Genomic DNA, 25538 nt, shown 5'->3' with positions numbered 1-25538 from the left:
AATGAGAATATGATGAATTAGATATATAAACTAGAATTGCAAGATATCGAAAGGAGTAAGGATTATGCTTACTTACCAGGAAGAAATAAAACAGGTACAGCATGTCGTTTTAAACCTCTTCTGCTAGTAATTTTATATTCAACAGCGAAATGTCTCTCACAAACTCGTGAGTTACAATAAATTGTCTCATGGGGTACATTGAAGAGTTCTTTATTGTTTATATTCTTGAGCCAAACATCGAAAACAGCGGGGTCATCTTTGGGAAACCGATGTTGACTACTCTTCCTATCCTCACAAGAAGGAACGCAGCACTTTTTTCGATATAGTTTATGTTCGGAAGTACTCATTACGATAAAAAAAATATGAAACTGACAGTACACAAGCAAAAACACAATTTGAAAAGGAAAACAGTCCCAAACCATATTTATACATTATTATCACAACAAAACTAACGGACGTCCTACCTAATTTAAGTTCATTCTTCTTCTGTAAACAGTAATTTGAATCATGCGCGCGCAGAAGGCACGTGATTCATTACAGAAAACTGGAGAAAACCCCGATAGTGTCGCCATCCCTGGTTTGGCAGCCGCGTAACATATAACCAAGTGTTGCCATTTAACTTACATTTCTATGTGTGGCTGTTTTGTGGTAGAAACGTTTCGGGAAGGAAAATCCGACTAGTTGGCACAAGGTTAGGCGGACAAATCTAACGTAAGAGAAGAAGAAGAGAAAAAAGATTAAAAAAAGGGTGTGTTTTTTACTTTTTGAAGCTCGTTTTAGGAGTTGGAGCACAAGTATAAGTTCTTTTAGCATTATATCTTGTGGTTCGAGCATTACTTGAGCACTAACATTTCATTCGTGTTGACTGACCAGAGTCCACGAATTGGTTTCAAAGGTAAAACATCAAAATCGCTCATTCTTCCTCAGGAATAATTTCATGAATCACCTTTTAGATGACTGAACAACACAGGTTCGGGACCAACGTGAGCCCCATAACATGCCACGCTTGGAACAAGGACAGGACTCGTAAGTCATGAGCTATGTGGTCTATTCATTGAGTTTTTTAGAGCTTTCAATTTATCATACACAGCTTACATTATTTATTTCATGGGGTAGCTTTGGATTTCACGAAGTCCGACAGGAGAGGATACAGAAAGTAACGGTGCAAGGGGTGCTGTTGAATATGAACAAGAAGTCCCTCAAGGATCAATGCTTGAACCTTTGCTTTTTATTTATTTATATACATGGGCAAGCCCAATTCAGATATAAGTAGTACAGTGCTATGTAGTACAGTGCTATGTAGTACTTGATGCAATACATTGGATTTAAAGTAAATTATAAGAATAATACAATTTTGAATTGGATAACAAGTATTTAAGAAAACAAAATGAACTGATATAATTTTTACAGGCAAGTAACACTAGACACAATACAACAACACAAGCAGAGAGTATGCAAACAATCTGAGGAATACTTGCCAAGTCTCACAAAAGTTAATGTTGTAGCAGTTGAGTTATTGATGTTGAAATAAACTGAAGATAACCTTTTGGTTTTCAGAAATCGCTCTATCTCCTAACAATCACGAAGTTCACATCTACCAACGAAGTGGATCGGAATGGAAGCTGGTGGACACACTCAACCAGCACGACCTGCGAGTGATGGGCATAGACTGGGCCCCCAACACCAACCGAATAGTCACTTGCGCAGCGGACCGTAACGCCTACGTCTGGTCGCAAGATAAAGACGGCAAGTGGAAACCTACTCTGGTTTTGTTGAGAATAAACCGCGCTGCAACCTGCGTCAAGTGGTCCCCGAACGAGAACAAGTTCGCTGTCGGATCGGGAGCAAGGCTAATATCGGTGTGTTACTTTGAATCTGAAAACGATTGGTGGGTGTCGAAGCACATCAAGAAGCCCATCCGCTCGACGGTTACGCATCTCGATTGGCACCACAACAATGTTCTTCTTGGGGCCGGGTCGTCCGATTACAAGGTTAGGATTTTCTCCGCTTACATTAAAGATATCGAGAAAACCCCCGAAGCTACGCCGTGGGGTACGAAGATGCCTCTGGGGCAGTTGATGGCCGAGTTCGTCAATTCCAGCTCTGGTGGAGGCTGGGTTCATAGCGTCAGTTTTTCTCCTGATGGAAATAAAATATGTTGGGTGAGAGTTTTTCTTCTAATAATAATAATAATAGCATTTTTAGCTCAACAGATTGTACAATCCTCTTACTGAGTAATATTAGAATAACAAGAGTTGAATGAAATGAAAAAGAATTGCAACTACAAAAATAAATTACTACAATTTGCTGAACAGCTGAATATTTTAGACCATTGAATATATTACCAACTCTTGAAAAAGTGTTAGAACTGTCTGTATATAACCAATTAATTCAGTACTTTAATACCAATGAATTGTTTCTAGGCAACCAATCAGGTTTTAAAGCAGAGACACTCATATTACTGGAGTTTTTTCCCAACACCAAACCGTTATTTTAACACCTCGACACGTGTTTCGATCACCAAGTGATCATCCTCAAGAGTTTGATATTCAAAGACACTCATGTACAACGTATTTACAATTTTTAATAACTGAATGGAAAAATGATAGAAATTAGTACATTGTTGCGACATTTCTTGACCTTAAAAGGGTATTTGAAACAATTGTTCGAAATATTCCACTTGAAAAATTAAAGTTGGGATACGTATTCATAAAACAGTTTATTCTGAGATTTTCACCAAACAGTTTTACAAAAACGCAACACGTGTTTCGCCATACAATGGCTTTTTCGGGCGTGTCTTTACTCTCACCATAAAGTATTTTTTGAATACGTTAGTTATGGATTTTCATTCCATCATATATATTATGGGATATCAATGATTGTTTTTGATTGGATTCAAAGTTACTTATTCAACAAAGAAGAAAAAAAACTAAATTTGGAAAAGAATTGTCAGATGGACATTATTGATTGATCTATTCGCGGGCAGATGGCGCTGTATGTAACTTCCTTCATATATCAACATTATTGCTTGATCTATTCGCGGGCAGATGGCGCTGTACGTAATCTCCTTGATATAACTCGAACTCACTTTACATGCATTTCTGCTGCCTTATTTGTAACCCTCCTTTGCGCGCCCGCTGCCTTGGGCTTGGTAGCTGATTTTCCGGCTCCTTCTCTGGAATCGGAAAATATCAATGGTAATTTTTCTAAACAATATACGGCTGATTGATCCCAAAGTTTAGATAAAATAAATATAGTTTAAAAAGACTAAAAAACACGCTTTTAAAGAACATCGAACTGAAAAGTTAAATTTTTAGTTCGATGTTCTTTAAAATCGTGTTTTTTAGTCTTTTTAAACTATATTTATTACTATTTATCTAAATGGTATTAACCACATTTCTGGGTCACACTGTATAAATCTTTTTGCAGATGGTACATTGGTTTATTGTATAGATGAAAATTTGGATCAGGCAATTGTTGAAATGAATAGGTCTTTAAAAGCATTAAAACATATTTATTTAATAATAAACTTAAACTAAATGTCAGTAAAACAAAAGGTATGATTTTGGCATCATCTTATAAGTATGATTAAATTTTTTGGGCAAATGCTGTTATAAAATTGTGACTGAAATAAAACATTTGGGTTTTATAATTGATACAAATTCAAAACTAAATAGTCATGACAATAGTCAAAAAATAGTTATTTATTATTCAAGGGAAAAAAGTATTAGATTTTAGCTCGACATTGTGTTGTGTTAACAAAAAACCGAGAGCTAAAATCTAATATTTTTCCCGTGTATAATACATAATTTTTTTCTGTGACGGGAAAAACGACGATATAATATTGAAGAAATATCTAAAAAACTTTTTTTGTCTCGTATATGTAAAAAAGTGTTATTAATATTACAGTGTCTAAACTGATTTTCAGTTGAAGAACGTATATTATTTGGGACTATGATCTTTATATTTAAGCTGCATAAAGGATTGCTACCCAATTACTTTCAAAAAGTCTTATTGAGAAATAATGATGTTCATGATTACAATACGAGAAGAAATAACAATTTTTGCATTAATAAAACTAACACTAAATTTGGAATGAATAGTATATTTCATAAAAACTTGAACGAATTTAATAAGCTACCACAATTTGTAAAAGAATGTAATTCAATTAACCAATTTAGGTCATCATCAAACAAGTATTTTAGTGACAGCTTATCATGATATTTGTTTTTTTTTTTGGTATTTCTTTAATGTGATCTAACCTAACAATATATAGATATGTATGTATATTCTGTTTTTCTTTCATTGTACTTTCAAATGTTCATTATATTTACATAGTTTAATAATGTAAAATATTTATGAATTTGTATTTTTTTGTATATGAGGCTTGCCTACTGAATAAATAAATAAAAAAATAAAGTACAGTGGAAGAAAAGTAAGTAAAATATTACAGATTTCGCATTACATGCTTAATTTGCTTCAAGCTATCCGAGAATAAATCACAAGAGTTACAAATTTTGTTAAAACTATCACACGTGGTGTTCATTGGTGATTTTGTATGGACATTAGTTCTTGGTCCGGAATTATAAAAAGTTGAATTGTTTCTGCCTGCGAGTTGCAGTACCTTGCAATTCTCAGTAAGTCAAGACAGCCAATAAAATCATCACCCCGTTCATGAGGTCATGACTCCATTCATGGGGTCATGATTTTATTGGCTGTCTTGACTTAGCTAAGCATCTTCAAAGCTCCAAGCTTTCAAATTCGAATATTTTCTCTATCAACTGGTAATCTGTTCCCTGCTAAATATATTGTCCACTTTGATAGGCAATCGTTTGAGGGACTTTGTCTGCATGTTTTCGGCCCTAATAATGTAAGAAGCATAGTGATAATGCCTTATAACTGTTTGATACCGCGTCAATCTGTTTTTCTAGGTTTATGTACGCTTTGCAGACATGAATTATTCGTTTTGGTAAAAAAGCATTTCTGATTCATTATTGGATTCAAAAAAACAATGCTAACCAGTCCGTGTTTTTCATTATAGGTTTCTCACGACTCGTCGGTGAATGTTGCTGATGCGACCAGGGGCAATGCAGTTTTCAAGCTCAGGACGGAATTTCTGCCGTTCCTCAGCTGTTCTTGGATAAGCAACAAGTCCGTAGTTGCTGCCGGTCACAGCTGCATCCCGATTTTGTACAAGTACAATGAAAACGGACAGTTAGCTTTTGTCGCTAAGTTGGACGCTTCCCAGAAGAAGGAAACCGGTGGATTGTCGGCAATGCGGATGTTCCACTCTTTGGACAAACAGGTATACAGAGTTCTCTCAATTACTGCAGAATGTGGGGAAGAAAACCAGTGACCGGGCTTCTATGGTCGGAAACCTAAAACGACCTTGAACTTGCATATTAATTATTTGAATACGACCGAACATAACCTTGAATGATACATAAGTTGGCCTCTGAGGATCGTTCAATGGATTTACCCCGGATTTGACCATGATCATGACCTTGCAAATTATTCAAAGGTCAAGGTTATTTTTCAAACCTACTCATAAAAATTTAAAATTCAATAAACTGATCTTGACGTTCATATCATTTGCAAGGTTATGGTTGATGTCATATCCTAGGTCACCATCAGATAGAGCTGGGACAAAATCCTAAACCCCTGGTACTTTGGTTTTCTCTACATTCTATAGAGTTGATCAACTGGATCAATTGGATCCATATAAAGGTCCAGGACCTGACGGTATTACAACAATGTTATTGAAAAATTGTAGATTTACTCTGACAAAACCACTATTTTTGCTTTTTACAGCTTCACTCAGTCTAGGTGAGGTCCCTCTTGTATGGAAATCGAGTTACATAACGCCTATATATAAGTCTGGAGACAGAGCAAACATAAAAAATTTTCGCCCCATTAGCATATTGAGTGCTATACCTAAATTGATGGAAAGCATCATATGCGATAATATAAAGACCCCTCTGAATCAGGTTATAATTGATGAGCAACATGGTTTTTGCCAGGGCAAATCGACCAATACTAATTTGTTGCTCTACTCTCAGTATATATTAAATGCTTTGGAGAAAAAACAGCAAGTGGATGTGATATAAACAGATTTTTCCAAAGCATTTGACACAGTTAATCACAGGATTCTCGGTGCAAAATTGGAGGCAATCGGTTTCTTTGGGAATTTATTGAAATGGCTCACAAATTATCTATGTAACAGAACACAAGTTGTAAAAATTAAAGGATTTACATCTCAACAAATCTCGGTTAGCTCAGGAGTTCCACAAGGAAGCCATTTAGGGCCATTCCTATTTAATATCTTTGTCAATGATATCAAAACCAAAATTAGTCATTCTGAAGTATTAATGTTTGCTGATGACTTGAAAATATTCAAAACCATTGTGTCCACAGTTGACTACGAACATATTCAGAATGACATTATATCTTTTACTGAATGGTGTGTAGACAATGATATGGACGTGAATGTTATTGTATTTCGCTTTGGTTAGATCGATTACAGAATATTATAGCTGTGTTTGGTCACCAACTTATGAAATTCATAAGTACACTATAGAAAAAGTACAAAACAAATTTATAAAATATATTGCCTTTAAGTTGTCTATACCTCTCAGTGATCACTCTTTTTCAGAAATTCGGTCTGTAACTGGTTTACCGAAACTTAGTTTACGCAGAAAACATATAGATATTATATTCCTTCATAAATTGCTTAATTTTAGAATTAATTGGTCAACTCTTCTTGCCCAAGTAAATCTTCATGTTCCCTCTAGAAAAACACGAAATAATCTAACCTTTGCAATAGATTACCATAGGTGTAACTATGGAATGCATTCTCCTTTATCAAGAATAGTCACAAACGAGAATAATACAAAATTCGATCTCTTTCATATTTCCGAGAATATTCTTAGAAATAAGTTAAGATATACTTATTCTTAAATTGCTAGTATCTGTCATTTACTTTTATTCTCGCTTCATTTCAATTCTCTACTATAACTGTTTAAATTGTTATTACTTATAATTAAATTAGATAAGATTTGTATTAACAATCTGATATTTGTATAACTTATATTAAATGGGAGTTACCCGTGAATAAATAAATAAACGCATGCTCAAAAAATCGATTTCAGACTGTAAAAGTGGGTAATAGTCTATCAACAAGAGAAAAAAACACAACTGGTTTATCGCAAGGATCTATTTTGGGGCCTCTATTGTTCATCATTTTCATTAATGATCTACCATAACGAGAGAAACTGATATCATATATTTTATATGTAGATGATACTACAATCCAAACAAATGCTAAAACTCTTGAAGAGGTACTTACATTATCCTCTGAAGCACAGTCACAAACTGAAAGGTGGTTCAATGCCAACGAATTAAATCTGAATAAAAACAAAACCCAAAACATGGTATCCACCCTAAGAAATATGGAAAATTATTCAAACTCACAAAGTAGTGCGAAATTTCTGAAAGTTAATATTGACAGCGAATTAAAATGGGATCATTACATAAATGGGATATCAAAATAACTTACGAGAAATCTATTTTCACTAAGAAACGTCTCCAGACAAGTTTCAAAAGCAGCGCTTCAAACAGCATGTTTTTCCTTGTTTGAATCCATTATTTTTTATAGTATTGTCGCCTGGGGACTTACCACAGACTGTGATAGAATATTCCGACAACAACGAAAATCCATTAGAATTTTAGACAATATCGACTACAGAGATGAATGTCAAAATTCACTGTTTACATTGAAAATACTAACCTCTCCTTCTCTCTACATCATGGGAAATTTAATATAGATAAAAAATAATCTATGATGCTCGGCATAGGCTAATTTCATAAATATGTATGTTTTGACTTGTGTAAACACTGATGAATATATAAAACACCAATAAATTATCTATATATCTATCAAGTAATCGAGCTGTACGGGAACTTTCAGAGCACTAACAGTTGACAAATCTTTTCCCTCCAATGTCGTGGAGGACATTTGTCCAATCTAATGTATTGCTTTGAATTTTTTTTAGGCAAGATCAGAAACGTCGGATACTAGTTTGGATTCCATTCATCAGAACGCCATCACTTGCTTGTGTATTTATTCTGGAACCAAAGAAAAAGCGCTGAAACTGTCAACTTCTGGAGCAGACGGTCAACTGGTCATATGGGATTTGAATTCTCTAGAGAGGTCCATCCAGAACATGAAAATCGAATAGTTTTTTTGTCTTGTAACATTTGCGTTTATGAAAAATATATTTCAATTGATTAAAGCTCTTAAGAAATGAACTACGCTTCTTTTCAGTATAAGCCAAGAGATAACTCTTAGATGATTTCAAAGAAGAAATCAATGTTGCTTTCTAAAAAAAAGTACCTCAAGGAATCTGCGATGTGGAGTTCACAAGAAATATTCATGATTATCCACCGTTTTGATTGACTTTGAATTGACAATGTTTGTTGACTAATAACACACCACTTCTGATATCTTTAAAAGAAAAAATCAAACTTCTGAATAATTGTGTGGTTATTGTGATTAATTGTGTGGTTTAAGAATCTTGAGTGGATTTTTATGTTCTATGCATTATAAATATGTACCTACTTACATTTTGACGAATTTTTTAGTGTACTTCATTGTTTTTTTTTATTAATTTGGTAAAAATTTGAATTCAAAATATTTTTCAGTAATTTACTTACTCCTTTTTACTGTACTCCTATATTTCAATATATTAAGCCTTGATTATTTCATCAACTATTAATTTAATCTATTATAAACCCCCTACTACTGCAATGTTAACCTTAAAACATATTTTGAAATGGTTATTATTTATTTACGGATATACCAATAACAGTAATACATAAAATGTGGATAGCAAACAATAAATACACTTGAATCTACTAAAGTCTAGTCTGTAGTCATGTGCAGTAAATTGTTACAGAGGGTATTCACTAATTGTTCAAGCTTACAATGTTTATTTTCTGTGTATTCCTTTTGAATGAAGATGAATCAAACAACATATTTCGAAAAAAATTCAATACAAAATGTCACTTTGACAATTTTTTGTTTTGTTATAGCTTTAAACAGATATTTTTTGCAATCCATAATAGTACAGTTTATACAGCAGATTTACTCGAAACGAAAATGATAACACTGAAGATCTGAAAAGAAAGACCTATAGCCCAACGAACAAACTTTAATCGTGGTACAAACGAACTACTCAGGAATGTAGAACATATGCACTACTCAGTAGCCATGGTACTAACGAACTACTCACGTACACTCGCAAGCTTTCTAACCTCATAAGTAAAAGTTCCAACCTCAATCTAGAACTAGCCCCCAAGTAGGGGCGTTTTTGTGTACGCAATGACTGATTCAGCGGTCGTGATCAAAGCCAAGCCACAGAGAAAAGTCTTCAAAGCTACGAAGGTGACGAAAATCCCGGAATCTTTGCTGAACAACACCAAACTTCAAGCAGCGATCTCTGCCTTGCCAAAAAACTACAACTTCGAAATTCCCAAAACGATATGGCGTATCCAGGAACTCAAGGCGAAGACCGTAGCGCTGCAAATGCCCGAAGGCTTGCTTCTTTTCTCCACGACGATAGCGGATATCATCAAAGAATTCTCGGGAGCTGATTCTGTCATAATGGGAGACGTTACATATGGGGCGTGCTGCATCGATGATATAACAGCAAAGGCGCTAGGGGTGGAGTTGTTGGTCCATTACGGGCACAGCTGCTTAGTGCCTGCAGACCAAACTGGTGGTGTCAAAGTCCTGTACGTGTTCGTCGACATCAAAATCGATCCCTTGCATTTCATAGACACCGTCAAGGTAAATTTCAACACTTCCGAGAAAATAGCGCTGGTGAGCACCATACAGTTCGTAACAACCCTCCAAGCCGCAGCTGCAAGTCTGAGAGAAATGGGGTACTGTTATATTTTATTATTATTTCTAAAAAAAAGTGTAGTTGGAAATAATTTTTTTCAAATCAATGAGTCATTACTGTTTGAGCTGAAAAACACACTAGCTATTTGATATCAGCAGTTGAATTCCCTCATAAGCTTTGTCATCAGAGACAAGCACTTAATGAAGGACAGCTGTCAACATTTCACTATGCTCAAGTGGCCTCGAAATCAAGCTATAATATTATTTTATGAGCTTGGTGAATTCACAACAGGTTATTTTATTTATTCCTCTTTCTGTACTGTCTATTTCTATGCATGAAAAAATGACACACAGAAAATTCACCTTTATTATTATTAACAAGTTTGAAAAACTCAGGTTAATACCGTATCTTTACAGGTACGACATATCTGTCCCGCAATTCAAACCTCTCTCACCCGGAGAGATTCTGGGGTGTACGGCCCCCGTGCTGAAATGCGACGGTGTCCTCATCTACCTGGGCGACGGACAGTTCCACCTCGAGGCAGCTATGATCGCGAACCCTAGAAGGAAAGCCTACAAGTACGATCCCTACTCAAAGAAATTCACGAAAGAGTCCTACGACCACGAGGAGATGGAGAGAATCAGGCAGGAGAAGATAGAACAAGCCAAGTCTGCCGGGACTTTCGGGGTCGTGATGGGGACCCTCGGGAGACAGGGAAACCCCAACGTTGTCGAACATTTACGGAAGCGACTGGAAGAAAGCGGGAGAAAGGTTGCCGTAATCTTGCTGTCGGAGATATTTCCCAGCAAACTGGACTTGTTCACGGGAATTGATGCATTTGTACAGATTGCTTGTCCGAGACTGTCGATCGATTGGGGAAATGCTTTTTCCAAACCATTTATAACTCCTTACGAAGGTGCGATTGTGTTGGGTGATGCCAAATGGCACGAGAAGAGTTCCAACTATCCAATGGACTTCTATGCCAATGCCAGTTTGGGGCCGTGGACTCCCAACCACAAGCCAGATGCGGATGGGATGGATAAATGTTGTGGGAAGTGTATATAGTTAGTTGAATTTTTTATATTTATTTATGATAATAAATTGACGTTACTGTTCTAAACTGTAGTTTATTTCAGAGGGGATTGAGACATTTCTTCGCCACAAATGAATTATTTCGCTCAATTTGGTTTTGATATGAAAAACTTTTTGACTTCCTACTTTTTTCATTATTAATATAAAGTGGGAGGCATCGAAAGAAATATTTAAAAAATTAATTTATCAACAAAAACGTAGATCATACTAATCAGAAGAAAAAACTACATTCCATTAGAGCCCATTTTTTCAAGCAGCAAAGTAATGAGTCATTTTCAAGTAGCTGTTCCAGAGCCGTATGTAATTGACTCTGTTGAAAAGTGAAAAATATAGTATTTATTTTGAACTTTCAATGGAAACTCAAAATACTTTTTAGAGTTGTATGATGTCTGTTAGAAAAAAAAATGAATATGGTATAATAAAACACGCTTTTAAAGAATATCGAACTAAAAAGTTGAAACTATATATTTTTTTATTAAGTTTAAGACAATAACGAACGAAAAATACTAGTACTACTGTGAAAATAGCGACGGGCGCTTGATATACAAAAGATAATAATAATAAAAATTGACTTTTTAGTTCGATGTTCTTTAATGGCAGGTTTTTCAGTTTAATAATAATAACTTTATTCGACTTTTCGATCATTTACATGATATAAGACATGTCATAAATAAAAATAAAAAAAATATATAAAACAATAATAATATAAAACAATAATATATATATATATATATATATATATATATATATATATATATATATATATATATATATATATATATATATAAACGTAAATGTATCTTTAACTAGGATAGGATGAAAGAAATGCAGTGAAAGCAATAATAATGATAACAGTGTATCCCATTCTAAAAATTTTCTACGCTATGATATCCCTCATTAGTTAATAGCTCCTTTATTTGTTTTTTAAATGGTATAATATGCAAATCTTTAATATCTTGAAGCAACGTATTGAATAATATTATGCCATTATATGCAAGTGATTTCTTGAATGTTGATGTTTTATGTTTTGGGATAGTTAATAAATGTCTATTTTGTGTTGCATAGTTATAAACTATTGATTCATATCTCAGATTAGGTACATAATTTTTCATATGAATCAGTGAAAAAAGCTACATATAGACTTAGATTTTGTCCAAGACTGAAGACAGATGCAGATTTTAGCCTCCGAAACGTACAATTTCTTAGCTTTCCATTTGATGAATACGACGAGTTACTGATGAACAGAACATTTTTCTTTGCGAAAAAATCTATCAATTTACGCAGTAAGTTTTATCGGGGTAAACCAGAAAGTTTGTATTTTCTACACTTCTATAAAGTTCTCCATCATAATTTTCACATTTTTCAGACTGTGGAAGATGAAAATACCCAAAGAAGTTCGATAAAAACGCATATTATAGTTATGGATTTTTCGAGCAATCGAGAACTCTAATCCTAAGCTGTTATTACATGAAATATCAGAAAAACTGGCCAACCACCAACTACGTATACATTTCCATACTCTGCGCTTTTATCCGAGGAAATCAAGCGGGAAACAACATATCTTACCATGTTTCAATTAAATCACCCGGGCTACTTTTGAATACCTACAGTTGATCAGTGTATTCCAATAAATCAGGGATTTCCTGTAATTTGTTTGAGTAAGTTCTATTGACGAACTTTAAAATCGAGGTAATCTTTCCTCTCTATTGCGCTTGTCGACTCTAAATCTCCTAGACAGTGGCGTTCTCAGATTATTCTCCTAAAGGTGACAATAAAATGTGTCAATGTCATAAATATTCAGCATTAGCGACTTGTACTGGCTTGGCACGTCATATCTCAAGCAAGTTTCACAAAAGATCAGTGAACCATACATGGATGGATAATTTAACAACTCAAGACTGGTTTGTTCGGGGCGCCGAAACCGTACCATAGACGACGTCGCTACCCCTACTCGCAAAACCGCGATCCTCCTCACGACCCCGCCAATGCGTCAAGGGTGAGTATTGATCGGTGCAATGTCGAGGGTAAACCTCGTCGGTATCGACTGTGGAAGAAAAACAGTCGTCACTCGACGTCCGTCGCTGTTTGAACCGCGTTCCGGTATACCGGCCAAAATAGCGTGACTCGCGATGAAGTCGTGACTCGAGTGGCCTCTCTGAGACCGAGGTTAGCTTTTAGTGTGACCGAGATGTCGTCGATATCGGCCCAAGGGGTTGTCGAGAGGGCCTCGGCCGAGCTGACGAAGCGCATCAACGGGCTCGGCCTCAGGAGCGGAAAACCCCACGTCTCCAAGGGCAGCAGTGTCATGGAGAGGGTGACCAACGTCTTCTGCGGCGGAGGCAGCAATAACGCTAGCTTCGGTGGGTATATATCGACGTTTCAGTCGTTTGTTTTTGTTTTTGCGTTCGGTTTAAGGGAATTAAATCGATATCGGGTTATTATTTTTTGTTTACTTCCTCGAAAGCTGTAAAATTATGAAAAAGTTGAAGTTAAGACCGGAGTTTTACAGCGCAGCGATAAAATTGACGTGCATGAAATTGACATCTATGAGTCATTAATGAAATTGGTTTAAGTTGACTCTTATACACTTCATTGTCCGTTTTTTAAACTCAAACTTTGTTATTTTCGAGCAATTCCAATCGAGCAACTAGCAATAGAAAATGGAAATTTATTGATCAAATTTTAATGTCTTGCTATTCTACTCTCGATTTTTGAAAAAATTGAAGACTAACCTACCACAGCGATAAATCGTTTCTTGACAACAGCGACAATATTGACAGTCATGAAATTAACATCTAGGTGTGATTAATCTTGTTTGTAGAGATCAAATCATGAGGTGTAGTTTGTGGAAAAATGAGAATCTCTCTGAGTTTTCAAGTTATATGTTGGTCTGTGTGAAGTTCTGTGGGAGAGGCTAAGGTTTTTGGGACATTCTTATCATGTGATACGTTGAGATTTGTTTTTTTGTTGATGAGTATTTTTTACAAAAAAAACGGTGGAGGCAGAGTTTGGTCAGAAAGTTTTGGTTTTTGAAGGATGCTGATTCCAATTAACGATTCCAAGTTTTTCTGCGAGCGAGTGTTATATTTGTTTATATTTACTCACTGAAATTATATGAAATTTATGTAAAATAATGACATTAATGTTACGTAAAAATCAGGTTGTATATGTGGAAGATATTTCGCCATAACAGGGATGTATGTTTTACATAACATAGTTACATAACACGTATTATCAGTTATAAATGAAAAAAGCTTTCACATAATTATTGATTCTAAGGGAAGCTAACTTCAGTTTTTCAATATCATTGCAGTAACTATTACAAGATCTGACAATTCTGCATATAGTTTTACCTGAATTGATTTTTCTCAATGGGGTAGCGAAGAGATCAAGGTTTCGCAAGTTTCTACAAGACGTATTCGATAAAATTTTAGACAGTCGACACGATTATTAAATATTTTTTGTACAACATGTACATATATTCGACATTTTTCTCCTATCTGTAAGAGATAACGGAATATTTTTGAAAACTGGAAGAAGATCATTGATGATAGGTATGTCTGTTCTACGCGCTAATTGTATGACGAATTTATTTTGAACACTATCAAATTCTCTGTTCGTAAATCGTATATTGCAAACAGAGTAATGCAGATTCAGCAGGGTTTTTGCGTTTATGAAATGTCTTGTATTTCTGATAATGAATCCCAATAAACAATCACACATATTAATGGTTTTGTCTATTACTCCTAAATCGAGTACTTCATTTACTGACTCAATTGTATAATTTACTATTTGGTATTGAAAATCACTGGTCATTTTGCAATCTCCCATAGTTTTGGATTCCTTTGATGGTCCGCATATAGTAAAAAGTTGTTGTTCAAATCCTTCAACAATATTGTTGATATAAATTATAAAGAACAATGGTCCCAAGTGACTCCCCTGTGGTACACCTGATGTAATCACATAATCTGTAAACTATATTAAATTAGTATCAATGGATCCACAGGTGAAAAAGCCTTGTTGTTCTATCATCTTATTTTGCATATGACCTGAATTAATTCCATGCACAATTTTTTCAAACAATTTTCTACTGTATAGAAACGAATTTTTAAGGACATATTCATTTTCTTAGTACGTTCATACCCCTCCTCGGCACAATCAACATTGAAATTTGATTTTCGTAACGACCTTCCTCTTCCGATTGTCGCCCGACTAAATCAATTAACTCCGTCGTGAAAACAACCTTCCTACAACACCCTCTCGAACTAATTCCTTCGAAAGAACTTTCGCACCTCATCGAACGTGAGGTAACTAGATTTAACCGCCGTCCTAAGAGGCCCGATAGCGTGCAGCTAAAAGCCGAATCGCAGTCCGTAATTCAATTAACGCTATCATTACAGGCGCCCCCGAAAAGCCGTCGAGACTTCTGCCCTCGAGGGGGCTCTTGAAATCGAACTTCCTGACGTCAAGGAAGCTGCGACAACCGCCGCAACACCTATACCTTGAGTGGAATCAGCTGATGATGGACGAGAGGTTCCTGACGAAGTTCTTTTTGTATTTCAATGCGTACGACAGGTGTACCTTAGCACAGGTGAGTGACACGATAACAATTGAAAATGTAACTCTCGAGCATTATTTCAAAACTCAAAATGCTTTACGGCACCTCCTGTTGTATTTCTGAATTATTTAAAGCACTATTGTCTGAATGCCCTTAGTAGCTGAGGCCAAGAGAATCGTTCAAAGAAATACAGTTCTATGAAATGCGGAATCAACGACATATATACATTTGATGATTCAAAAGTCAAACTCAAGAAAAGACAATTATATTGACTAACTTCAAATACTATTTGATAAATTTATTTTATTCGAAAGACCCAAAGAGTGGACGATAACAAGATTCAATGATTTGAACGTCAAACTCAAGGAAAACATTGGAACCAAAGTTAGGAACATTTGAATATTATCAAAATAGAAACGTCGGCTTTCGACAAGAGTAAATCCAAAAGATATTTTTCAGTGAGCCAATAAATATCAATGAAGTATCAGTTTTCTGAACATTCAGAACTAGCGAAGGGGTAGAAATTTATACTGAGAATTTATACTAATAGCAATTTTTTTTTGTTTATTTGCAGGAAATACTTCGACAAAAATAATTCCATTCCAAGAATATATAATACTGCACATGTTTTAGCAATTATCTAACGTATCATATTTCAGATACAAGAGAGGTGAGAAATTTAGGAGTGTGAAAACAAAAGTTATATTCTAAGATTCAACAATCAAACTGACGTAAGACACATTATTTATCCACATCTTTTTTTGGAAGTACACAGTGAAATGTATACTATGATAGTACAGAGTTTACTGAAAGTACCAGAGTTCATCTCATTTCGTGAGAAGAGGATTTCAACGAAGAACTCTGCCGACAAAGAGAAACATGTTTTCCAAATTCCCTGAGCCACAAAAATATCTCATGATGGATTTTGAAAACAGCTTCAGTTCACTATTGGACTGGTATAATATTCCAAATATCATATTAGAATGAGAAACGTTATATGTCATTCATAAAACCAAATGTATAATGTCTTGCCGGCGTTTTCTTTGTTTTCCTAGAGTTTTACCGCGCCACCTTTAGGCAAAGCTATTCTTGAATTTCTCTCTCTCTCTCTATGTTTTTCACTTTTGCTTCCATTCAGGCACATTAAGCCCCTTCTTGAATTTCGTTTACATAAATTTAGAAGTTAACTATTCATCCAAATTCGATTAAAACTCAGATTTATTAGTATACCTATAAAGAATCGAATTCTAAGGGACCATTCTTGAAAGATGGCAATGCAACCTCACAAGTGACATTTTGTATTGTTATTTCTGGGAAATATTATATTTATTAGTTTGAAAAAAGTATCTTGGGAATCCTGTCGTGAAAGGATTATTAACGAAAAGAATTCTCTATTTGAAAGCCGAAGCAGTTTTTAAAGTTGACCTTCAAAGTTTTTCGTTGAAATCCACTCATCACCAAGTGGGATAAAGTCTGGTACCTCCAACAAATTGAGAGGAAGAATGGCCGGTCAGTTTTATGTCTACAATCAATCGTCATAATACACTTTCAAAGACGAACTGAATAAACATTTGAATATCGTTATTTTTAACACCTCGACACGTGTTTCGATCATCAAGTTATCATCTTCAAAGTGGAAGATTAAAACTGGAAACTAATGGGAAGCTAACCCTATTTATGCTATATAGGTATCCCATACAGGTAAACCATCCAGGTGTACCACCCATACAGGTATAACAACACAAATTTGATTTTACAAATTTGCCTTATCTATTATTTTACAATATATGTTTATATAAAACAATTTTCAGCTATATAAAAATTAATTTCACAATATTGCCTATCAAAATTTATTTTTGCAATGTGTTCTTATGTAGTAATCAGTAAACCCAACAATATTATTTTATTTTAACAAGCTATATAGTATGCTCTTTGGTATAGGTCCGACATCGTTATTCATAATATTATTATGTTTACTTATTTCTACACTCTCATAGGCATCTAGTTGCGTGTTGTTGTTAACTTGTCTAAATAATCTTAATGAACAGAAGTCTATGGAATGGTTTTGTTGCAAAATATAATGGGCGACTGCTGATTTTTCAGGTCTTCCATATTTTAAGTGTGTTATGTGTTCCTTATATCTTACTTTAATAGATCTTTTTGTCTGTCCATAATCCTTTGCATCGCAGTCATTACATTCAATTTCGTTAATTCCAAACTTTTCCGAATTCTCGACTTTGTCTTTTGGACTTCCTAAAAGGATCTGTAGTGTATGACTACTTTTAAAAACCACCTTCATACCTAGTTCCTTGAAAATCTTTCCAAAGTCCCTCGTATATTGGTGGTATGGAACTGATATGAATTACTCTTGGTTTTTGCCCTTTCTGAAAGTCGAGATTTCGTTCATTCTTAACCTAAACTTCTTCTTCCTTATTATGTCATCTACAATAAATAAACATTTCGAAATACGCATACATATTTACAGAATATATCATGTACTTGGAGTAAAATAATTTCTGTCGAAGTGTAAACAAGTAAATATTGAAGTACGTGTATTGAAACTGATTCAAACAGTAAAAATTGAAATTTTTAGGAAATTAAATACTAAATAAGTTACATGCAACTTGAATGAATCAACAAAACTCTGCTCAAAACATTTATAACTAAAATTTGATCTACTTGCTGATAATTATGTTTTCTGTCGTTTATTATTGGTAAATAGTTATTCGATTTGAAGACACGTTGGAAAAGAAAGATACGGCACAATTTATCCACGAATATTTCCAATTCAAAACCATGTCAAAAATCTCTAACAAATAGTCTGGAAGAAAGATGAATTTCATTTCTGGCAGCAAAATATCTGGCAATAAAAATATCAGCTTTGCTCTTTTGTTGGCTTTCTAGATAATTTCCATAGTTATATCGAGTATTTTTCTTGGCTGCCTCTTTAACAATCCATTATCCATGCATTGACAGGTCTGCACTCGTTGGAGAGACATTTTATATCGCTCCCCGAGATACTGGTCGGGCCTGGTGCCAGTTCTGCAATGCCGTGAGCTGCGCGGAACAACGGAAATAGAAAGGGCAAGGTATGTATTCAACTGATTGGTATCTTGTTTTGTTTATTCCAGTATGCAAATGATCCATGGCGATGTCTTGCGAATACAATGGTGGATTAATTACGCCAACGATATGAAAGTTATCTGCTCGGTGTCAATACAAACTTTTAATTGGCGGAAAAAATTCATCCGAATACTTGAACTTCTTTTTCGATGACGGAGGAGAACGGATTATAACTAAGACGTACACTAGCAAAGAATACAAAGCCAACAGAAGCTCATAAATACGATTTCAGTGTATCCTGTAATTTATAGTACCTACCTTAGCCACCAGAGAGTGATGGCAGTACAATGTCAGTATGTAATGCGGTTACCAACAACAGAAAGAGCCTTTTTCCTGAGAATAGTACAGCGAACTTGTCACGAGAGGCAGCACTAGTAGTAGGGACAAACATAAACTATTCTCATGTAAAACAGTGTTATTTACGTAATATTAATTTATTATTTAAAAATATTAATCTGATATAACAAATTATTTTGTGCTAGTATTATGCCAACAAAGCATTGCTGTTTTGCGAATTGTACGTCGGATAATCGATATTCGGACGAAAACGTGTTTTTTATACCATTTATCAATCCTCATATTAATAAGGTTAGATGTAAGAAATGGATACATGCTTCAAGGAGAGTGGATTTAATAGTGCAAAAAATAAATAAATATTCATATGTATGCTCTAAACACGAAATGAATAGTAAATTTTTCATAGTTAATTACCATTGATTATAATGAGATATAACCTCAATCGTTTATTAAATTATATTCATTTATTATATTTAATTAAATTTATTTCATTACCATCTATATTTGATTCATATTTCACTCGGAAATAAATCTGAAATTCATAATTATTTTAAATTTTTTTTATTACTAACTGTCTATTAATTCACTTTTTTTCCAGTTACTTTAAAATTACGGCATGCAAGCCAACGTTTTAATTGTTATTCTTTACAGCTGCAAATTTTAGTTTTTCTCTAGGAAAGTTTTCTTCTGTTAAAAACATTCTTTTTTAATTGTACTTTACTATATGTTTATATAGGATTAGGCAGTGTTTGTCCCTACCGAACTACTAGCGCTGCTAGTGAGTGATTTTTCGTACTTCAGGAAAAATCAGAGTTGCCATCCGTAGCGGAATTCCGTTACTATAGCGGAATTCCGCTACTATAGCGGAATTTATTCGACGGTAGCGGCGTAGCGGAATTATCAATATTGAAAAAAATATGGAAGAAGTAGAGGCAGTGGACAGCACTCTCCTTCTTCTTTTCGATTCAATGGCCTCAGCAACTAAGGTTATCCGCAGACAGCACTCGAAGCTGACAGATAATACGTTATAGTCTTAGTAGTGAGGCCATTACATGATGAATGAGAAGACGATAATTTTTTAATATTTTCATTCATATCATTAACCATATAACCTCCAATATCTTGAAACTAAAAGTCTCAACTGTCTCGAGTATTATAACTTATATGAAACAAATTACAGTAGAAATAGAAGAGAGTTCATCTGATTATGACTCGAGTGAAATAGCCATCGCAGTTGGAATTTACGGGAATGGGACACGTTCAAAAAAATACAAAAAGTCTCGAAAACAAACTTTTTCTAAACATTGTTTGTCTGATTACAACTTGAAAGGATGGATTTGACCTGTCGCGAATTATCGTTCAAGAGACCAGTGTGACTAAACGTATGTGAACAAACTGATTTTCATTTTTACTTTCCAAAATCAGTTTTTCAAGCTAAGAAATATTTGGTCGAGACGACAGCTTTCAAAAATTAACTGCTGTAAACTTAGAAAATTAGGTACCATCTACTGAGTTGCGCGGTTGAAAATTATCATGATCCTGATTACTTACATCGGTGACAGTTCAGTTTGGTGGTATCTGAACGGTACATAAACTACAAACTGTAAGTTCTGTGGTATTTAATTTTGGATAGGGCGCATGAGCCAACTGATTGCGTCAGATATACGAGTGTAGTGGAATATGAAGCAGTGTAGCGGAATTTTGATTCATGCGTAGCGACTTCATAGTTCTACTAGTTGGTAAGACTGGGAAAAAGGTTCATTGGGTAGCAGTCACTGACAACCAGTCGTTCGGATTATATCAGAAGTATGAATGTACGCCAGAATTAAGTTAAATTGGAAAGACATACTTATTGCAGCGACCGCTATCCAAATTACCTATTCACTAAAAATATGAGTAGATCAAGCACATACGTTACTTTCGGACACAAACTGGAAGAAATAGATCTGCCCCCCCCGTGCCCACCCCCGGGTGAGTGCCCTGAGTTGAATTCTTCTCCACACGGTTACTATGTGCAGAACATCCCATCTCGTCCATCCACCCCCGCTCCTCCGGAGCGGTCCTCAACTTACTGATGGGCACTTCAACAAGATTGATATATGACCTCTTTTAGTCGAAAGTCAGCCTTTAGGTGCTTTTGCTTTCTAATCTGTTGTTTGCTTTCATCATGGCTTTCCTAACTGAATTTTTGCATGGAGTCCCCAAAAACTAACCGGAGACGAATGTCTTTTGTTGCGAACATTTTTGTTTCTCAGTGAATCTGAAAATGAGATGAATTCCAAATCTGAGAGCCGCCTGATAGCGACTCTCGGGGGTGGTCTCTGGTTCTGCTTTGTTGGCCTACTGTGTTTGTCCCTCTCTCGGAATCTGGAGTCATCCCTGTTCAGTGCATTGTGTAGATCGCTTACCGCTAGATTGTCGTGCGCTCGAATTCTGTCAAACGTGTCTTCTGCGTCTTTTCTCATGGATCTGTCTTCTGTATGTCGCTGCGCACTGACTCCAGGCAGTGCAGGCATACATGATTATCGGTAATATTACGGTTTTTATCACCAGCTTCACTTTCAATCCCATGTTGCTTCTTCGACCTATTATTGGTAATAGGTTTTGTCGGGCATATCCCGCCATTCCTATTCTCTGCCGTACGTGAGACATGGACGTTAATCTTTTGTCTAGGTTGACCCCTAGGTATCTAGCTTCGTTGGTCCACGGAATCTCCCGTCCGTTGAAGATGACATTTCCTTCCGGGTGTACCATCCTCCTGGTGAACAGTATTGCCTGACTCTAGTCAGGGTTTATACTGATCTTCCACAGCTTAACCCATTCCTCTAATCTATCTGGCTGTTGCTCCAAGTATCTGGTGACGTGCGCTGGGCTTGTTGATCTCGCCAGCAGAGCTGTGTCGTCCACGTAGAACGCCAACTTGTTAAAGTTGTAAACCAATGGTTGAGAGTTCTTGTCCTACTCTGCAGCGGCATCGCCTGTCAGCTAGAAAAGACTCGATTAATCTTACCATTGGTTTCGTGTAGCCAAAGTTTCTCATTTTGGCCGGAAGTCCGCCATGCCAAACTCTGTCAAACGCCTTGGAGACGTCTGAGAAAATCGCTCCGGTGATGTATCCTTTGCCGAGGTTGAAGCCTTCCGTCGCAAAAAACACCTGTCGAAACCACTATACTTTCACATAAACACTGAATTTCACGAAAGAAAAAGTTCTTTCGAAACAACTACTTTTGTATTAACATTAAATTATACAAACATCACTCTTTCCTATTCATCGATGTTTCGGAATAAAACACTTGCCTTATTGACTCTTGAATGCTTTTGACGTCTTTGGGCGAGTCCTTTACTTTTCCCCACCTTGTTTACTAATGCAAACATATGAAGTAGATATAAATAATAATCACTTTCGTTAACCATTTCTAGGTTATATGCATCTCTTCTAGTTAAAGGCTTCTACACGCTTTGTTTGATGGGAGCATCAGATGAAGACGCCCTAGACTTGGTGAATACCTTCCCCTCGCGTCAGAACACATTCACACGCTCAGCCTGAGGTGTTCCAGTATCACGGATAGGGGACTAGAAACACTATTAGACCATCTTCAGGTGAGTTGAAAATACTGGTAGACATTCTTATTTGGATCTGTTCTGAACTGGTGGGGAGCAATACTCCGCTGCTGGATGAATGAAAAGCATCAGCAAGTACTTATTCATTGAGGAAACTTACAGAAATACCTGGAAGGTGAATATTCATTTTCTCAGCATGTATGTGTCTTTTCTCGACACAGTCATCGGACATCATGATTTTTTAATGTCATGTTACCAAAAAATAAACGAATTTCGATTTGGAATTATTTATCATTTCCCCAGATCAATATAGAATATTCTGTACCAGAATTATTGGAAAGTTGTAAGTACAGTACTTCACTCAACCAGATCAATCAAGAAAGTAAATCTTCCTTTTCAGGCGCTGTACGAGTTAGAACTGGCCGGCTGCAACGAGATCACGGAGGCGGGTCTGTGGGCGTGTCTGAACCCGCGCATCGTCTCTCTCACTCTCACCGACTGCATCAACGTGGCTGACGAAGCGGTGGGCGCAGTCGCGCAACTTCTGCCCGCCCTCTACGAGTTTTCGCTGCAGGCCTATCACGTGACTGATGCCGCTCTCACCTACTTCTCCCCCAAGCAGCAGTACTCGATTGGCGTGCTCAGGCTGCACTCTTGCTGGGAAATCACTTCGCAGGGAGTCATCACGATAGGTAAGGATTCAACACACTGTAACATGAGTTTTTGTTAAGAACAAGTCGATTCAGTCAAGTAACCCGACTCGAATCTAGTTTCATGCTGAACTTGAGACTTCAAAGCCTTACAAGAAGAAACATATTGGGTTATTTTCCCTTATTGCTATCGAGTTTGCGCGAATTGAACGAACACAAATAGACAAGAATCTGATTTTTTATTGTTTCAGCTACCACGATGAAAAACTTGACGGTGCTGAGTCTGTCCGGGTGTAGTAAAATAAACGATGAAGCGCTAGAAGCAATTGCGGAATTTTTAAAAGGATTGAAGTCTCTGGATCTGTCTTGGTGTCCGAGAATCACCGACCACGGTTTGGAGAATATCGCGTGCGATCTCAATCAATTAGAAGAACTGATCCTCGATAGGTAAAGTTTCGAAACACTCCGAAGTTAATGTATGTCTCACTATATCTTGTCACATTCCAGGTGTATAAATTTAACAGATAACGGAATTAGTTTTCTTTGTACTATGATGTCTCTATCTTCCCTGTATCTACGATGGTGCTCCCAAATAGGAGATGGCTCGATGCAACATATAGTAGCCATTCGGAAACTGCAAATACTTTCACTAGCAGGTAATTTCTGTATTAATTTCCGAATTTTGACAATTGATAACGGCCAGTTTGTTGAAGCTACATCTGAAGCTCTGATCTTATGATCAGTGCCGAATCTTATGAAAACTGGTTATTTCTTGTCTTTTTTATAAATACTTTTTATTGATTTGTTACCCACTTTAATTTAGTTTGAATTATTCCTATTCTCCAAGACACTTTTAAATGACAAACGAACGAACTTTTAAATGACAAACGAACTAACTTTCAACCATTTTCAGGATGTCCTCTGTTGACATGCAGTGGCCTGTCGACTGTTATCCAGCTACGTCACCTAAAAGAACTAGAACTAACCAATTGTCCCGGAGCTTCACGAGAACTGTTTGACTATCTAAGAGAACATCTTCCACGCTGCCTCATCATAGAATAAGCCACCAATTGTCCACTTGTTACATTTGATACTAGACCGTGCAATAATACCACATCCTTCATTCTTATGATTCTACATATACTTTTCCTAGAAATTTCTTTCGCCTTCGTAATTGCACTTGTGGATGTTAGACGATTCGACAGGTCTTACGGGTGTTTTTGTGATATATTGAGTGTTATATGGGATCTCTTTTGGGGTCAGGTGTGGGATTTCGAATTGAATTATGTGTCAGGTGTGGGGTTTCCAATTTCTATGATATGATAGTCGCGTTGACATATTGCCTGTCCCTGAACCAATATCCACAATGCAATTTCCATTCGAATGGTCCATGAAGAGAATCAGAATATGTCATATCAAATGGCAATAATGAAGGTATAAAATAGCAATAACGCTAAAAAATATCATTGAAATCAAAGTAATAGGTGTGTAATACACCATAATAAGAAGTGTGTCCGAAAAGCGAAGTTAGATATAAATTTAGGTTAGTTTAATTGAAAACTCAATTCCCGATATTTAGGAAGACTTGTCATTTTGTGATTTAGCCATCCAGGTCAATCATCGAAATTTTTCTAGTCGAACTTTATGATTTTTGTGGACCATTTGATATATATCTTCTTTGTGATGTGTTTGAAATGTTTTATTATATGTTGAAATCCCGAGTTTATGTGATGTCATTGATATAAATAGATATTTTGCAAGAAATCGGCGTTATAGTTTCATTTGAGACAGACTGGAAAAGTGTTATTTTTGAACGACTTGGCCCGATACTATGTGAAGTCTTAAAATAAATGAATGAAATTTCATAAAATCCTTTGTACCAAAAATTGCCTCAGCAGCAGCCGGTACAGGTCAACAGAAAAAGTTGGAACAAGTATTTCGACATGAAATCCCAAAATATTCATCTTTCCCAACTACCTGCACCGAAGGTACTTGTAAATACTTACCGGAAAACAAAATCAAATAAGGTTCTGAAATACAAATTGCAACTAAGAACAGCTCAAAAGGGGTTAATTTAGAGCAGTATTTCTCAAAGTGGGAGATAACGCGTGGGCGCTGGAGGCCTATAGGGGGGCAGTAAAGGGCACAGAGAAGATTGGGGGGCGTTGAAGCGGTTTAGGGGGGCGATGGCTAATTTAAAAATGTTTTTTTTTTGCTTTTAAAAAACATACTTTGCCGCTCTTTTACGCTTAACGCGCGTTTCCTCGTGTAACGCCATCTAGGGGACTAGACAGTAACTATTTCGTGTCCGATAGTTGTTAAACTCTACAATAGATGGCGGTATGTTCAATGCGA

The 25538-nt window shown here is 36.0% G+C and overlaps 3 protein-coding genes and 1 long non-coding RNA gene across 4 annotated transcripts; 3 read left to right on the top strand and 1 right to left on the bottom strand.

Annotated features, from left to right (window-relative positions):
- The first annotated feature begins 676 nt into the window (after positions 1-676).
- On the top strand, positions 677-8307 carry Arpc1 (Actin-related protein 2/3 complex, subunit 1A). The gene is made up of 5 exons (XM_074180845.1): positions 677-895; positions 954-1026; positions 1558-2162; positions 5042-5305; positions 8052-8307. The coding sequence occupies exons 2-5, from the start codon at positions 954-956 to the stop codon at positions 8235-8237; spliced, it is 1128 nt and encodes a 375-aa protein (XP_074036946.1). The 5' UTR covers positions 677-895; the 3' UTR covers positions 8238-8307.
- On the bottom strand, positions 1865-8703 carry LOC141485020 (uncharacterized). Its single transcript, XR_012466960.1, has 2 exons — positions 8393-8703; positions 1865-3175 (listed from the first exon to the last, which is right to left on the bottom strand). It is a non-coding gene; the product is annotated as an uncharacterized lncRNA (long non-coding RNA).
- A 557-nt stretch (positions 8704-9260) lies between these two features.
- On the top strand, positions 9261-11022 carry Dph1 (Diphthamide biosynthesis 1). The gene is made up of 2 exons (XM_023159264.2): positions 9261-9942; positions 10319-11022. The coding sequence occupies exons 1-2, from the start codon at positions 9380-9382 to the stop codon at positions 10965-10967; spliced, it is 1212 nt and encodes a 403-aa protein (XP_023015032.1). The 5' UTR covers positions 9261-9379; the 3' UTR covers positions 10968-11022.
- A 1794-nt stretch (positions 11023-12816) lies between these two features.
- Positions 12817-24945, top strand: LOC111513520 (uncharacterized). The gene is given in 9 exon segments (XM_023169738.2): positions 12817-13354; positions 15395-15585; positions 18529-18641; positions 22393-22484; positions 22487-22572; positions 22934-23225; positions 23435-23630; positions 23691-23839; positions 24097-24945. Coding segments are annotated over 9 exon segments (1440 nt in total). The 5' UTR covers positions 12817-13182; the 3' UTR covers positions 24246-24945.
- The last annotated feature ends 593 nt before the right edge of the window (positions 24946-25538 follow it).

The sequence above is a fragment of the Leptinotarsa decemlineata genome, unplaced genomic scaffold (assembly GCF_025532065.1).
Source record: "Leptinotarsa decemlineata unplaced genomic scaffold, Ldec_3_MD MMD2_P_RNA_scaffold_2, whole genome shotgun sequence".
Lineage (NCBI taxonomy): Eukaryota > Metazoa > Arthropoda > Insecta > Coleoptera > Chrysomelidae > Leptinotarsa > Leptinotarsa decemlineata.
Note: the sequence above shows the minus strand (reverse complement) of the source record. Positions and strands in the feature narration are given on the sequence as shown.